General features: G+C 54.9%; 1 protein-coding gene across 1 annotated transcript in view; it reads left to right on the plus strand.

Moving 5' to 3' along the window:
* The window catches only part of LOC144509464 (voltage-dependent T-type calcium channel subunit alpha-1I-like), a 232,987-nt gene that overhangs the window by 51,131 nt on the left and 164,391 nt on the right, over window positions 1-17,465 (plus strand). The window contains exons 5-6 of the mRNA XM_078238374.1: window positions 5,357-5,672; window positions 8,460-8,552. Coding sequence (XP_078094500.1) covers window positions 5,357-5,672; window positions 8,460-8,552 — 409 coding nt within the window. The remainder of the gene's footprint in view (window positions 1-5,356; window positions 5,673-8,459; window positions 8,553-17,465) is intronic.

A 17,465-nucleotide genomic window follows, 5' to 3' on the forward strand; every position in this document is an offset into this window, starting at 1 on the left:
TTGTGACTGTTCCTTTGCCTATCTCTCTCTCTTTCTTTCTATGAATCCTAAACTGTGCCTCTCTCTCTGTGTACTTTCTCTCTCTCTCTCTCTCTCTGTCTGTGCTTTCTATCTCTCTCTCTCTCTCTCTCCCCTTACTCCTGATTCTCCTCCTCCTTATCCTTGCTCTGCCGACCCTCTGCTGCTCAGGGAGGCAGTCCCCTGGCCGGCCGAGTGGAGGTGTTGTGCAGGGCTATTTGACCGGGTTTGGCAGTTCAGTCAGTAGCTGTGCAGCGTGAAGTTAGGGCTGAAGCGTGTACAGCCTCCCGCTCGCTGTGTCTGAACTGGAAGTTCAGCATATGTTAATGTTACAGATAAGGCCAGAACACAGGCCACCGATTGATATCAGCAAGCCTCTGCTTGTCAGCTGTGATTCTTTCCTTGGCAGCTTCTGTGTCCTTTGATGCGCTGAGTTCTTGCTCATTACCCAGAGATGAAAAAAAACACAACACATTTAAGCAGGTTTCGGACATTCCAGTTCACACTCGCAGCCCTGAGATTCTGGCTGCAGAGACCAAGGTCATTTGATTTATATTGTCACACGTATTGGTAAACAGTGAAAAGTATTGTTTCATCGAATCCCTACAGTGCAGAAGGAGGCCATTCGGCCCATCGAGTCTGCACCGACCACAATCCCTCCCAGGCCCTATCCCCGTAACCCCATGCATTTACCCTAGCTAGCCCCCCGACACGAAGGGGCCATTTAGCACGGCCAATCCACCCAACCCGCACATCTTTGGACTGTGGGAGGAAACCGGAGCACCCGGAGGAAACCCACGCAGACACGGGGGAGAACGTGCAGACTCCGCACAGACAGTGACCCAAGCCGGGAATCGAATCCCCCTCCCTGGCGCTGTGAGGCAGCAGCGCTAACCCACTGTGCCACCGTGCCGCCCCTTGCGCGCTATACAGACAGCTCTGATGAAGGGTCATCTGGACTCGAAACGTTGGCTCTATTCTCTCCTCACAGACAGTGTCACACCTGTTTTTGTTTCAGCTTCCAGCATCTGCAGTATTTTGCTTTTATACAGGTAAAACATACCGTTCATAGAGTACATCAGGGAGAAGGAAACGAGAGGGTGCAGAATGTGGTGTTACAGTCATAGCTAGGGTGTAGAGAAAGATCAAATTAATGCAAGGTAGGTCCCTTCAAAAGTCTGACAGCAGCAGGGAAGAAGCTGTTCTTGGGTCGGTCGGTACGTGACCTCAGACTTTTATATCTTTTCTCCGACGGAAGAAGGTGGACGAGAGAATGTCCGGGGTGCGTGGGGTCCTTAATTATGCTGGCTGCTTTGCCGAGGCAGCGGGAAGTGTAGACAGAGTCAATGGATGGGGGGCTGGTTTGCGTGATGGACTTAGTGCGAGGTAGGTCCATTCAAAAGTCTGACGGCAGCAGGGGAAGAGTCGGTTGGTACGTGACCTCAGAGGTTTGGATCTTTTTCCCGACGGAAGAAGGTGGAAGAGAGAATGTCTGGGGTGCGTGGGGTAAATCCTTCAACATGTGATTCATTGCCACCTTTGAACTGTAAGAAGTTTAACAACACCAGGTTAAAGTCCAACAGGTTTATTTGGTAGCATAGGCCACTCAAGCTTTCGGAGCCTTAAGCCCCTTCTTCAGGTGAGTGAATCCCACTCACCTGAAGAAGGGGCTTAAGGCTCTGAAAGCTTGTGTGGTTTTTGCTACCAAATAAACCTGTTGGACTTTAACCTGGTGTTGTTAAACTTCTTACTGCGTTTACCCCAGTCCAACGCCGGCATCTCCACATCGTGACCTTTGGACAGGACAGGGTGGTCTCGGACACAGAGATAGCAGAGATAGCGTTGTCATGGGAACAAGCATGCAACAGAGCTGTTTTAATTGCGTTAATGCTTTTCTTTTGAAATCATAATTTATACGTCCCGTCAGGAACGCGGTGCTCCCGGAATTTCAGCCGCACGGTGCTGGGAGATTAATTAGAGTGTTTTGAAAATCATTATAAGAAGTCTCACAACACCAGGTTAAAGTCCAACAGGTTTATTTGCTAGCAAATAAACCTGTTGGACTTTAACCTGGTGTTGTGAGACTTCTTACTGTGCCCACCCCAGTCCAACGCTGGCATCTCCACATCTTGAAAATCATTAGCTCTGTAAATAATTCAGAGAGTTTCGTCGAGGTGAAAATGGCAAGTTAATCCTAATCCTAATCCAAATCCGGGCGTAGATACAAACTCGCTCCTTGGAATCAATGTAACTTCGGTTACTGGACCCTCACATTCCCACTGCTCCGCTTTCTGTTTTACCTTTCCACATTCTCTGCACCCTTTAAACATCGGGGCGGTGCGGTGGCACAGTGGGTTAGCACTGCTGCCTCACAGCGCCCAGGGACCCGGGTTCCATTCCCGGCTTGGTCTGTGTGGAGTTTGCACGTTCTCCCCGCGTCCGCGTGGGTTTCCTCCGGGTGCTCCGGTTTCCTCCCACAGTCCGAAAGACCTGCTGGTTAGGGTGCATTGGCCGTGCTAAATTCTCCCTCAGTGTTACCCGAACAGGCGCCGGAGTGTGGCGACTAGGGGATTTTTCACAGTAGCTTCATTGCAGTGTTAATGTAAGCCTACTTGTGACCAATAAATAAACTTTAAACACTGTTCGAATACAAGACTCATAATTTCCTCCCCCCATCCCCACCGACTCCCACGCAACTCCAATAGAAGCAGAATACCGCAGTTGCTGGAAATCTGAAATAAAATCTGATTAGGCTGCTGGACAGCTTTACACTGTGAACACCCTCCCTCCTACTTGACACCATCTCTCTCATAGAATTATAGAACCCTAACAGTGCAGTAGGAGGCCATTTGGCCCATTAAGTCTACACTGACTCTCCAAAAGATTATCCCACTCAAGCTCTATTCCAGTAACCCCCCCGTATTTACCCCACTAATCCCCTTAACCTGCACATCTTGGGACAAAGAACAAAGAAAATTACAGCACAGGAACAGGCCCTTCGGCCCCTCCAAGCCTGCGCCGACCATGCTGCCCGACTGAACTAAAACCCCCTCCCCTTCCGGGGACCATATCCCTCTATTCCCATCCTATTCATGTATTTGTCAAGATGCCCCTTAAAAGTCACTATCGTATCTGCTTCCACTACCTCCCCCGGCAGCGAGTCCCAGGCACCCACCACCCTCTGTGTAAAAAACTTGCTTCATACATCTTCTTTAAACCTTGCCCCTCACACCTTAAACCTATGCCCCTAGGTCACTAAGGGGCAATTTAGCATGGCCAATCCACCTAACCTGCACATCTTTGGACACTAAGGGGCAATTTAGCATGGCCAATCCACCTAACCTGCACATCTTTGGACACTAAGGGGCAATTTAGCACGGCCAATCCACCTAACCTGCACATCTTTGGACACTAAGGGGCAATTTAGCATGGCCAATCCACCTAACCTGCACATCTTTGGACACTAAGGGGCAATTTAGCACGGCCAATCCACCTAACCTGCACATCTTTGGACACTAAGGGGCAACTTAGCATGGCCAATCCACCTAACCTGCACATCTTTGGACACTAAGGGGCAATTTAGCATGGCCAATCCCCCTAACCTGCACATCTTTGGACACTAAGGGGCAATTTAGCATGGCCAATCCACCTAACCTGCACATCTTTGGACACTAAGGGGCAATTTAGCACGGCCAATCCACCTAACCTGCACATCTTTGGACACTAAGGGGCAATTTAGCATGGCCAATCCACCTAACCTGCACATCTTTGGACACTAAGGGGCAATTTAGCATGGCCAATCCCCCTAACCTGCACATCTTTGGACACTAAGGGGCAATTTAGCATGGCCAATCCACCTAACCTGCACATCTTTGGACACTAAGGGGCAATTTAGCACGGCCAATCCACCTCACCCACTGGAGCACCCAGAGGAAACTCACGCAGATGAGGGGAGAATGTGCAGACTCTACACAGTCACCCATTCTGGAATTGTACCCACGTCCAGGCAGCAGTGCCAACCACTGTGCCACCGTGCCAGCCCCTTCTTCCTGCCTAATCTCTACACAGGGCCCTACCACACCTACAGGCATCCAATGATTCTCTGACATAAGAACATAAGGACTAGGAGCAGGAGTAGGCCATTCAGCCCCTCAGGCCTGCTCTGCCATTCTATATGATCACGCCTGATCTCAGCTTGGCCTCAACTCCACTTTCCTGCCAGTTCTCCACAATCCTTCAACCCCGTTACTCATTAAAAAGTTGTCTATCTCCTCAAATTTACTCAATGTCCTGTCATCCACCGCTCTCTGGGGGAGTGAATTCCACAGATTCACTACCCTTTGAGAGAAGTAATTTCTCCTTCACTCTGTGCTAAATCTACCTCCCCTTATCCTAAAACTATGACCTCTCGGTCTAGATTGCCCCACAAGAGGAAACATCTTCTCCACATCTGCCCTGTCAATGCCCATTAGCATCTTTAATGGGGAGGCGATGGCCTAGTGATATTCTCGCTAGACTATGAATCCAGAAACTCAGCTAATGTTCTGGGGACCCGGGTTCGAATCCCGCCACAGCAGATGGTGGAATTTGAATTCAATATTAAAAGATCTGGAATTCAGAATCTACTGATGACCATGAAACCATTGTCGGAAAAACCCATCTGGTTCACTAAAATGTCCTTTCGGGAAGGAAATCTGCCGTCCTTACCCGGTCTGGCCTACATGTGACTCCAGAGCCACAGCAATGTGGTTGACTCTCAACTGCCCTCGGGCAACTAGGGATGGGCAATAAATGCTGGCCCAGCCAGCGACGCCCATGAATGAATAAGAAAATAATTTCTTCATTGTCAACCACATTGCTGTCCTCTGGAATGGCCGAGCGAGACACTCAGTTCAAGAACAACTATTTATAAAGTTTATTTGTTAGTGTCACAAGTAAGGCTTACATTAACACTGCAATGAAGTTACTGTGAAAATCCCCCAGTCGCCCACACTCCGGCACCTGTGCGGGTAACACTGAGGGAGAATTTAGCACGGCCAATGCACCCTAACCAGCACGTCTTTCGGACTGTGGGAGGAAACCGGAGCACCCGGAGAAAACCCACGCAGACATGGGGAGAACGTGCAGACTCTGCACAGACAGTGACCCAAGCCGGGAATCGAACCCGGGTCCCTGGCGCTGTGAGGCAGCAGTGCTAACCACTGTGCCATTGTGCTGCCCAAATAGGGATGGGCAATAAATGCTGGCCAGCCAGCGACGCCCATGTCCCACGAATGAATAAAGAAATATCTTCCTCAATTGGAGATGTCTAACTGACCGTGTCTCCTTTTGCTTCCAGGTACAATGGTCTCTCACTGCCTCAGTATTATCATCCTGAGAAGGATGATGAAAGTCCCTTCATCTGCTCGCTATCCGGAGACAACGGGATTATGGGCTGCCACGAGATCCCCGCCCTGAGGGACAATGGGCATGAGTGCTGCTTGGACAAGGATGACTATTACTATTACGCAGCGCTGGGCCAGGAGCTGAATGTGACTGGCGGCTGTGTCAACTGGAACCGCTATTACACCGCCTGCCAGACCGGCGACAGGAACCCCCACAAAGGCGCCATCAACTTTGACAACATCGTCTATGCTTGGATCGTCATTTTTCAGGTACGCGGCGAACCAGCTTGCTGCCGGACAGGCGACCTGTACCTCCAAAGTGTGATATCCCCTCCCCACCCCACCCCCCTTCCCACACCCCCTTCCCATCCCCTACCCACCGCCCTCCCCATCCCCATCCCTCTCCCCACCCCCACCCCCCAATGCCCTCCCCACCCTTTTCCCACCATCTTCCCCACTCCCACCCCACCCCCACCCCCCTCCCCACCGCCTTCCCACCGCCCTCCCCACCCCCAGCCTCTTCCCCCACCGCATCCCCCCTCCCCAACCCCCTCCCCACCGCCCTCCCCACCCCCAGCCTCTTCCCCCACCGCACCCCCCCTCCCCAACCCCCTCCCCACCGCCCTCCCCACCCCCAGCCTCTTCCCCCACCGCACCCCCCTCCCCAACCCCCTCCCCACCTCCCTCCCCAACCCCTTTCCACCGTCCTCCCCACCCCCCTCCCCACCCCTCTCCCCACCCCCTTCCCACTGCCCTCCCAACCCCACCCACCTTCCCCACCCCACCCCCCTTCCCCACTCCCTTCCCACCGCCCCACCGCCCCACCCCCACTCACACCCCCCCCTCCCCACCAGTGGAGTCAGTGGGGGGAGGGGTCAGTGGGAGGGATCAGTGGGGGAGGGCTCAGTGGGGGGAGGGGTCAGTGGGGGAAGGGGTCAGTGGGATGGGGAGGGGTCAGTGAACTGGGGGAGGGGTCAGTGGTGGAGGGGCAGTGGGGGGAAGGGTCAGTGGGGAGGAGGGGTCAGTGGGGAGGAGGGGTCAGTGGGGGGAGGGGTCAGTGGGAGGGATCAATGGGAGAGGGGTCAGTGGAGGAGGGGTCAGTTGGAGGAGGGGTCAGGGGGGGAGGGGTCAGTGGGAGAGGGGCCATGGGGAGGGCTCAGTGGGGGAGGGCTCAGTGGGGGAAAGGTCAGGGGGGAAAGGTCAGTGGGGGAGGGGTCAGTGGGGAGGGGTCAGTGGGGGAGGGATCATGGGGGAGGAGTCAGTAGGGGAAAGGTCAATGAGGGAGGGATCAGTGGAGGAGGGGTCAGTGGGGAGGGGGAGGGATCAATGGGGGAGGGTTCAGTGGGGGGAGATGTCAGTGGGGGAGGGGTCAGTGGGGGCGGGGTCAATGGGGGAAGAGTCAGTGGGGAAGAGGTCAACGGGGGGAGCGGGTCAGTGGGAGCGGGGTCAGTGGGAGGTCAGTGGGGGGATGGGCCAGTGGGGGGAACGGGTCATTGGGGGGGTCAGTGTGGGGAGGGGTCAGTGGGGATGTGGTGAACCATAGATGGTTATCACTATGGGTACTTGTACATATGTTACTGTTGTCACTGTTGGGGTTAGGGTTGGGGTGTTCCACCTGTTGGTATTGTTCTGTGGTACACTCCGGTTGGCTCCGCCTACCTGTAGGAGTATAAAGGTCACTGCACTGCCTGGTGACCCTTTAGTCTGGGATTGTATTGTTAAGCAGTATGCTCCATTCTTGTTACTAATAAAAGCCTTTATTTCCCGGGTACGATTCAGCCTCCCGAGTGAATTAATCGCGCATCAGGGGAGTAGGAGGGATCACCGGGGGAGAGGTCAGTGTGGGAGGAGTCAGTGGGGGGAAGGGCGTCAGTGGGGCAGGGTCAGTGGGGGAGGGGTCAGTGGGGGACGGGTCAGTGGGGGACGGGTCAGTGGGGGAGGGGTCAGTGGAGACATGGTCAGTAGGGGCGGGGTCAGTGGGGGAGTGGTCAGTGGAGGTGGGGTCAGTGGGAGGGGTCAGTGGGGAAGAGGTCAGTGGGGAGAGGGGCCAACTGAGCCCTCCCCCACTGACCCTCCCCCACTGACCCCTCTCCCATTGATCCCTCCCACTGACCCCTCCCCCCACTGACCCTTCCCCCCACTGAGCCCTCCTCATGGCCCCTCTCCCACTGCTCCCTCCCCCACTGACCCCTCCCCCAACTGACCCCTCCCCCACTGACCCTCCCCCACTGACCCTCCCCCACTGACCCCTCCTCCACTGACCCCTCTCCCATTGATCCCTCCCACTGACCCCTCCCCCCACTGACCCCTCCCCCCACTGACCCCTCCTCCCCACTGACCCTTCCTCCTACTGCCCCTCCACCACTGACCCCTCCCCCAGTGCACTGACCCCTCCCCATCCCACTGACCCCTCCCCCCACTGACCCCTCCCCCCACTGAGCCCTCCCCACTGAGCCCCCCCCACTGAGCCCTCCCCCACTGATCCCTCCCACTGACCCCTCCCCCCACTGACTCCACTGGTGGGGAGGGGGGTGTGAGTGGGGGTGGGGCGGTGGGAAGGGCGTGGGGAAGGGGGGTGGGGTGGGGAAGGTGGGTGGGGTTGGGAGGGTCAGTGGGGTGGGGAAGGTGGGTGGGGTTGGGAGGGTCAGTGGGGTGGTCAGTGTGGGAGGGGTCAGTGTGGGAGGGGTCAGTGGAGGCGGGGTCAGTGGGGGCGGGGTCAGTGTGGGAGGGGTCAGTGGGGGCGGGGTCAGTGTGGGAGGGGTCAGTGGGGGCGGGGTCAGTGGGGAAGAGGTCAGTGGGGAGACGGGTCAGTGGGGTGGTCAGTGTGGGAGGGGTCAGTGGAGGCGGGGTCAGTGGGACGGGTCAGTGGGGAAGAGGTCAGTGGGGAGACGGGTCAGTGGGGTGGTCAGTGTGGGAGGGGTCAGTGGAGGCGGGGTCAGTGGGACGGGTCAGTGGGGAAGAGGTCAGTGGGGAGACGGGTCAGTGGAGGTGGGGTCAGTGGGAGGGGTCCGTGGGGTGTTGCTGGGTGCTAATGGTTCTCTGAATTTCCTTTGGCAGGTGATCACGCTGGAAGGCTGGGTCGAGATTATGTACTATGTGATGGACGCACATTCGTTCTACAATTTCATTTATTTTATCTTGCTGATCATAGTAAGTATGTGGACCGGGCATAGCTCCGCTGGGGCAGGGCGCCGATTCAGAGTTATATTGCTGCCAGCTCCTCTCAGTGTTGCCTCACCCCCTCCCCAGGCCGAATCCCACTGGATTTATAAAGCAGCTTTAACCCGGCCAATTCCCTGACAGGAATGTGTATCCAACAACATTCCCAGCATCGTCCAGAGATATGCGGACAGGTGTCGGTTTTCCGGAATGTCTTTGGTGAGGATCGGGAAGTTGGTGAGATGAATGGAGGGATTTGGGACCCAGGCAGCTGGTGCGACGGACACCGATGGTGGTGAAGGAATTCCGGGATGTGTGATATTCCGGAGAGGGATGCAGGGAGCTCAGAGAGCTGTGGCGCGGGAGGAGATTACAGAGATGGGGGTCGGAGGGGAGGAGATGGAGGGATTCGAACCCAGGAATGAGAATGTTGACTTTGAGCTGCTGGCTGGGCTGTGGAGCTGGGGAAGAATGATCCGGGGCTGCAGTGCGTGAGGGAGCGGCAAATCTCCTGAGACAACAAACTAACAACTGCTGGTTGGTCAACAATGGCATTTGCTGCCTGTGGAATGTTGATGCGTGATAATCCCGACATTACCACACTAATTGCTAACATCATCCCACCCCCCCCAACCCTCCCCTCCCCACCCCCCACCCCCACCCCCCCCCCCGTGTTCCCACTTCCCCAACCCCCGCCTCCCCACCTCCCCACACCCCCGCTTCCCCACCTCCCCACCCCCCGCCTCCCCACCTCCCACCTCTTCATCCCTGCTGCCCCACCCCCACTCCCACCCCCCATCACCCCACCCCCACCCCCCACCTCTTCATCCCTGCTGCCCCACCCCCACTCCCACCCCCCATCACCCCACCCCCACCCCCCACCTCCCCACCCACCCGCCTCCCCACCCCCCCGCCTCCCCACCTCCCACCTCTCCACCCCTGCCTCCCCACCCCTCCCCCCCACCCCCTCCACCACCCCGCCTCCCCACCTCCCCAACCCCCGCCTCCCCACCCACCCCCGTGTTCCCACCTCCCCAACCCCCGCCTCCCCACTTCCCCACACCCCCGCCTCCCCACCTCCCCACACCCCCACCTCCCCACACCCCCACCTCCCACCCCCCCCGCCTCCCCACCTCCCACCTCTTCATCCCTTCCGCCCCACCCCCACTCCCACCCCCCATCACCCCACCCCCCGCCTCCCCACCCACCCGGCTCCCCACCCCCCCGCCTCCCCACCTCCCACCTCTCCACCCCTGCCTCCCCACCCCTCCACCCCAACGCCCCACCACCCCGCCTCCCCACCTTCCCAACCCCCGCCTCCCCACCTCCCCACCCCCCGCCTCCCCACCTCCCACCTCTCCACCCCTGCCTCCCACCCCTCCCCCCCACCCCCCCACCACCCCGCCTCCCCAACCCCCGCCTCCCCACCTCCCCACCCACCCCGCCTCCCCACCTCCCACCTCTTCACCCCTGCCTCCCCACCCCCACTCCCCACCCCCCCACCTCCCCGCCCCCCGCCTCCCCACCCCAGCCTTCCTCACACCTACCTTGTTAAGGCACGGTGACACAGTGGTTAGCACTGCTGCCTTACAGTACCAGGGACTGGGGTTCAATTCTGGCCTCAGGTCACTGTCTGTGTGGAGTCTGCACGTTCTCCCCATGTCTGCGTGGGTTTCCTCCGGGTGCTCCTGTTTCTTCCCACAGTCTGAAAGATGTCTGGGTTAGCTGGATTGGCCATGCTTATTTGTCCCTCAGTGTCAGGGGGACAAGCTAGGGTAAATGCATGGGGTTATGGGGAAAGGGGCTGGGTGGGATTATGGTCGGTGCAGACTCGATGGGCCAAATGACCTCCTTCTGCACTGTAGGATTCTATGATAACATTAGCACTCGCCTTGTTAGCCCCGCCCTTGTTAGCCCCGCCCTTGTTAGCTCCACCCTTGTTAGCCCCGCCCTTGTTAGCCCCACCCTTGTTAGCTCCGCCCTTGTTAGCTCCGCCCTTGTTAGCCCCACCCTTGTTAGCCCTGCCCTTGTTAGCCCTGCCCTTGTTAGCTCCACCCTTGTTAGCCCTGCCCTTGTTAGCTCCGCCCTTGTTAGCTCCACCCTTGTTAGCCCTGCCCTTGTTAGCTCCGCCCTTGTTAGCCCCGCCCTTGTTAGCCCCGCCCTTGTTAGCCCCGCCCTTGTTAGCCCCGCCCTTGTTAGCCCCGCCCTTGTTAGCCCCGCCCTTGTTAGCCCTGCCCTTGTTAGCCCCGCCCTTGTTAGCTCCGCCCTTGTTAGCCCCGCCCTTGTTAGCCCCGCCCTTGTTAGCCCCGCCCTTGTTAGCCCTGCCCTTGTTAGCCCCGCCCTTGTTAGCTCCGCCCTTGTTAGCCCCGCCCTTGTTAGCCCCGCCCTTGTTAGCCCTGCCCTTGTTAGCTCCGCCCTTGTTAGCCCCGCCCTTGTTAGCCCCGCCCTTGTTAGCCCCGCCCTTGTTAGCCCCGCCCTTGTTAGCCCCACCCTTGTTAGCCCTGCCCTTGTTAGCTCCGCCCTTGTTAGCTCCGCCCTTGTTAGCCCTGCCCTTGTTAGCCCTGCCCTTGTTAGCTCCGCTCTTGTTAGCTCCGCCCTTGTTAGCTCTGCCCTTGTTAGCTCCGCCCTTGTTAGCCCTGCCCTTGTTAGCCCTGCCCTTGTTAGCTCCGCTCTTGTTAGCTCCGCCCTTGTTAGCCCTGCCCTTGTTAGCTCTGCCCTTGTTAGCTCTGCCCTTGTTAGCTCCGCCCTTGTTAGCTCTGCCCTTGTTAGCCCCGCCCTTGTTAGCCCTGCCCTTGTTAGCCCTGCCCTTGTTAGCCCTGCCCTTGTTAGCCCTGCCCTTGTTAGCTCTGCCCTTGTTAGCTCCGCCCTTGTTAGCTCTGCCCTTGTTAGCCCCGCCCTTGTTAGCCCTGCCCTTGTTAGCCCCGCCCTTGTTAGCCCTGCCCTTGTTAGCCCTGCCCTTGTTAGCTCCGCCCTTGTTAGCTCCGCCCTTGTTAGCCCAGCCCTTGTTAGCTCCGCCCTTGTTAGCCCCGCCCTTGTTAGCCCTGCCCTTGTTAGCCCTGCCCTTGTTAGCTCCGCCCTTGTTAGCTCCGCCCTTGTTAGCCCTGCCCTTGTTAGCTCCGCCCTTGTTAGCCCCGCCCTTGTTAGCCCCGCCCTTGTTATCCCCACCTTGTTAGCCCTGCCCTTGTTAGCCCTGCCCTTGTTAGCCCCGCCTTGTTATCCCCACCTTGTTAGCCCCGCCCTTGTTAGCGCCGCCCTTGTTAGCCCTGCCCTTGTTAGCCCCGCCCCTGTTAGCCCTGCCCTTGTTACCTCTGCCCTTGTTAGCTCCGCCCTTGTTAGCCCTGCCCTTGTTAGCTCCGCCCTTGTTAGCCCCGCCCTTGTTAGCCCCACCTTGTTAGCCCCACCCTTGTTAGCCCTGCCCTTGTTAGCTCCGCCCTTGTTAGCTCCGCCCTTGTTAGCCCTGCCCTTGTTACCTCCGCCCTTGTTATCCCCACCTTGTTATCCCCACCTTGTTATCCCCACCTTGTTATCCCCACCTTGTTATCCCCACCTTGTTAGCCCTGCCCTTGTTAGCCCTGCCCTTGTTAGCTCCGCCCTTGTTAGCCCCGCCCTTGTTAGCCCTGCCCTTGTTACCTCCGCCCTTGTTATCCCCACCTTGTTATCCCCACCTTGTTATCCCCACCTTGTTATCCCCACCTTGTTATCCCCACCTTGTTAGCCCCGCCCTTGTTAGCCCCGCCCTTGTTAGTCCTGCCCTTGTTAGCCCCACCCTTGTTAGCTCCACCCTTGTTAGCCCCGCCCTTGTTAGCCCCGCCCTTGTTAGCCCTGCCCTTGTTAGCCCCGCCCTTGTTTGCCCCGCCCTTGTTAGCCCTGCCCTTGTTAGCCCCGCCCTTGTTAGCCCCGCCCTTGTTAGCCCCGCCCTTGTTAGCCCTGCCCTTGTTAGCCCTGCCCTTGTTAGCCCCGCCTTGTTAGCCCCGCCCTTGTTAGCCCCGCCCTTGTTAGCCCCGCCCTGTTAGCCCCGCCCTTATTAGCCCCGCCCTTGTTAGCCCCGCCCTTGTTAGCCCCGCCGTTGTTAGCCCCGCCCTTGTTAGCCTTGCCCTTGTTAGCCCCGCCCTTGTGAGCCCCGCCCTTGTTAGCCCCGCCCTTGTTAGCCCCGCCCTTGTTAGCCCCGCCGTTGTTAGCCCTGCCCTTGTTAGCCCCACCCTTGTTAGCCCCGCCCTTGTTAGCCCCACCCTTGTTAGCCCCGCCCTTGTTAGCCCCGCCCTTGTTAGCTCCGCCCTTGTTAGCCCTGCCCTTGTTAGCCCTGCCCTTGTTAGCCCCACCCTTGTTAGCTCCGCCCTTGTTAGCCCCACCCTTGTTAGCCCTGCCCTTGTTAGCCCCACCCTTGTTAGCTCCGCCCTTGTTATCCCCACCCTTCTTAGCCCTTCCCTTGTTAGCCCTGCCCTTGTTAGCCCCGCCCTTGTTAGCCCCACCCTTGTTAGCCCCACCCTTGTTAGCCCAGCCCTTGTTAGCCCCACCCTTGTTAGCCCCACCCTTGTTAGCCCAGCCCTTGTTAGCCCCACCCTTGTTGGCCCAGCCCTTGTTAGCCCCGCCCTTGTTAGCCCCGCCCTTGTTAGCCCCGCCTTACCGCCTCTCGCAGCGAGTTCGCTGGCAGTGTAATATTCTGGAATATTTAGACTTCTTCTCTGCGATGGGGGTTTTGGATGTGTTTGGACACTTGGAAAGATGCCAATGAAGTTTAAAATAAGGTCACGTCTCTCTCCCCTCAAAAGGAAAATGGAAAAAAAAAGGAATTTTAAAAATCTAATTTACGAAAGAATAACAAATCAGAAAAAATAATCAGATTGTAGATTGCCAACCATCTTATCAGAGGAAGCGTCAACACTCCATTCCAATCTGCTCTCTGCCTTTCATTTAACCTAGGCTGCCATTCATCAGTTCTAGAAAATTCCCTGCCGCTGCACAGTATCAGCCCACAGCTTCTTCATCATTGGAAGAGTTGCTTCACGAAGCAAATTAAAAGATTGTCTTCTGCATTTACACCGGAGGAATGAAGTTTAATTGTATTTTGAGTACAGGAGTAGTGACGTCTTGTGTAGGGTGGCACAGTGGTTAGCACCGCTGCCTCACTACGCCATGGACCCGGGTTCGATTCCCGGCTTGGGTCACTGTCTGTGCGGAGTCTGCACATTCCCCCCGTGTCTGCGTGGGTTTCCTCCCACAGTCCGAAAGACGTGCTGGTTAGCGTGCATTGGCTGTGCTAAATTCTCCCTCAGTGTACTCGAACAGGCACCGGAGTGTGGTGACTAGGGGGATTTTCACAGTAACTTCATTGCAGTGTTAATGTAAGTCTACTTGTGACACTAATAAATTTTAAAAATTTTAAATTCCAACATTTAAAAGATATTTGGATGGGTACATGGATGGGAAAGGTTTAGAGGGATATGGGCCATACGCAGGCAAATTATTATAGAAAGGATATTATAGAAAGGATATTGTTAAACTAGAAAGAGTACAGAGAAGATTTACTAGAATGCTACCGGGACTTGATGGTTTGAGTTATAAGGAGAGGCTGGATAGACTGGGACTTTTTTCTCTGGAGCGTAGAAGGGGCAGTAGGAGGAAGGGTGACCTTATAGAGGTCTATACAATAATGAGGGGCATAGATCAGCTAGATAGTCAATATCTTTTCCCAAAGGTAGGGGAGTCTAAAACTAGAGGGCATAGGTTTAAGGGGAGAGGGGAGAGATACAAAAGTGTCCAGAGAGGCAATTATTTCACACACAGGATGGTGAGTGTCTGGAACAAGCTGCCAGAGATAGTAGTAGAGGCGGGTACAATTTTGTCTTTTAAAAAGCATTTAGACAGTTACATGGGTAAAATGGGTATAGAGGGATATGGGCCAAATGCGGGCAATTGGGACTAGCTTCGGGGTTTTAAAAAAAGGGCGGCATGGACAAGTTGGGCTGAAGGGCCTGGTTCCATGCTGTAAATCTCTATGGCTCTATACTTAAAGCAGAGATTGATAGCTCTCTGATTAACAACAACGTAACTGGTTATGGGGATCGTGTGGGGTAAAAGGCATTGAGGTGTCTGATCAGCCATGATCCCATTGAAGTGTGGATCAGGCTCGAGGGGCTGAATGGCCTACTCCTGTTCCTACGTTCCTACAAATGAGAGCAAGAAACTGGAAATCTGAAATAAAAGCAGAAACTGATGGAAGACTGGTGCAGGTTCGGCAGCGTCAGTGGAGAGAGTTAAGACAGAAATGTTTCAGGTCAATGATCCTTTGTCAGCAATGATTGGAAATGTTCACCTGGTTATCTCTCTCCAGTTACTGACTGAGCTGCAGAATGCTTCCAGAATTTTCTGTTTTTGTTTAAGATATGAGAGGATTGGATGGGGTGAATGCTGGGAAATCATTCTCTCTGGCTCAATCTCTCCTCGTGAAATAAGCCCCTCATCCCTGGAATCAATCTGGTGAACCTTCTCTGAACTGCCTCCAATGCCACCGCATCCTCCCTCAAGTAAGGGGACCAAGACTGCACACAATATCCTAAGTACGGTCTCACTAATGCTTTGTACAGTACCAGCAACACTTCACTAATTTTATGTTCTATTCCTTTAGCTATAAATGCCAAAATTCCATTTGCTTTCTTATATGGGCGGCACGGTAGCACAATGGTTAGCACTTCTGCCTCACAGCGCCAGGGACCCGGGTTCGATTCCCGGCTTGGGTCACAGTCTGTGTGGAGTTTGCACATTCTCCCCGTGTCTGCGTGGGTTTCCTCCGGGTGCTCCGGTTTCCTCCCACATTCTGAAAGACGTGCTGGTTTGGGTGCATTGTCCCGAACAGGCGCCAGAGTGTGGCGACTAGGGGAATTTCGCAGTAACTTAATTGCAGTGTTAATGTAAGCCCTACTTGTGACTAATAAATAAACCTCTTAATCTATCCAGATCCATTGCAACTTACTATCCCACCCATTCTAGTGTCATCTGCAAATTTGGCCATCGTACATTCTATCCTGGTATACAAGTCATTAATACAGTATATAAATCGTTAGGGCTTGAGGACCCAACCCACTAGTTACATCTAGCCAATCAGAAAAAGACCCATTTATCCCCACTCTCTGTTGGTTAGCCAATCCTCTATCCAAACTAATAAACTACCCCTAACCCCATGTGAACTAACCTTCCATGCGGCACCTTATCAAACGCCTTCCTGAAGTCCAGATACACCACATCTACAGGATCCCCATTATCCACTTAGCTTGTTACATCTTCGAAGAACTCTAGTAAATTAGTCAAACACGATTTACTCTTCATAAAACCATGCTGCCTCTGATGGATTGTGTTTTGACTTTCCAAATATCCCATTATTACTTCCTTAATACTGGATTCCAACAACTTCCCGGCAGCAGATGTTAAACTAACTTGCCTATAGTTTCTGCCTCCCTCCCTTTTTGAAGGATTAGCGTTTTTCCAATCCACTGGAACCTTTCCCGCATCTGGGAATTTTGGAATCTTGTAACCAATGGATCCGCGATTTCCGCTGCCACTTCCTTTAAGACTCCAGAATGTAGGCCATCAGATCCTGGAGACTTGCCTGCCGTCAATCCCAATAGCTGGTTGAGTATTATTTCCCGATTGATGATGATAGTTTTAAGTTCCTCCCGACCTGTTTTCTCTGTATTTACCTGTTACTCTTGGGATGGTAGTGTCCTCCACCTCAAAAACTGAGGCAAGATATTAATTTTGTGTCTCCGCAATTTCTGTGTTCCCCACTATTAACTCCCCAGCCTCATCTTCCAAGGGCCCTACATTCACTTTAGCTACTCTCTTCCTTTTATATACTTGGAGAAGCTTTTGCTATCCTTTTTTTTATATTTTGCACTATCATAGAATCCCTCCAATACAGAAGGAGGCCATACAGTCCATTGAGTCTGTACCGATCACAATCCCACTCAGGCCCTATTCCTGTAACCCCACACATTTACCCCGCTAATCCCCCGACACTAAGGGGCAATTTACCATGGCCAATCAACATAACCCGCACATCTTTGGACAGTGGGAGGAAACAGGAGCATTCGGAGGAAACCCACGCAGACACGGGGAGAATGTGCAAACTCCACACGGTCACCTGAGGCCGAAATTGAACCCGGGTCCCTGGCGCTGTGAGGCAGCAGTGCTAACCACTGTGCTACCCTTTTACCACATGTCCTCTGCTCTGGAATATATTTTAGTTGGAGAGGTCTTGTATGTCTCCTCCTGTGTTGTATAACACTTACATCTCAACAAGTGGCAGCGAGCTATTTATTAACATCAGCACAGCTTCTAATGTGTACACACACACACACATACTCACACTCACACACACACACACTCACACACACTTCTCTCTCCCAGGTTCCTCATTCAGAAACAGTTTCTACTCTGGCTGCTGTTCCTGATAAGCACCTTACACTCCAGTTTCACACAGCAGTGACAAGCCGATTAGTTGACAGGTGTTCTTTCAGATGCTGAGCCTTTCTTTTACATTCGGGAATATATTCTGTAAAGCTCCGTGTCAGCTCCTGGAATTAGGTAAGTTCCTCACCAGCCTGACTCATCAAACAGCCACTGAAGGTGCCCGAATGGGTAGTAACCACCCCCCCCCCCCCCCCCCAGCTGTACATACATGGCCACCCCGCCATGGTGCTATGCACTGTAGAATTACATCGCAAATATCAAGCTTTCCCTTTGAAAGATGGCACAATAGCACAGTGGTTAGCACTGCTGCCTCACAGCACCAGTTCAATTCCCGGCTTGGGTCACTGTCTGTGTGGAGTTTGCACATTCTCCCCGTGTCTGCGTGGGTTTCCTCCGGGTGCTCCAGTTTCCTCCCACAGTCCAAAAGACCTGCTCCTA

Source organism: Mustelus asterias, chromosome 21, assembly GCF_964213995.1.
Source record: "Mustelus asterias chromosome 21, sMusAst1.hap1.1, whole genome shotgun sequence".
Taxonomy (NCBI): Eukaryota; Metazoa; Chordata; class Chondrichthyes; order Carcharhiniformes; family Triakidae; genus Mustelus; species Mustelus asterias.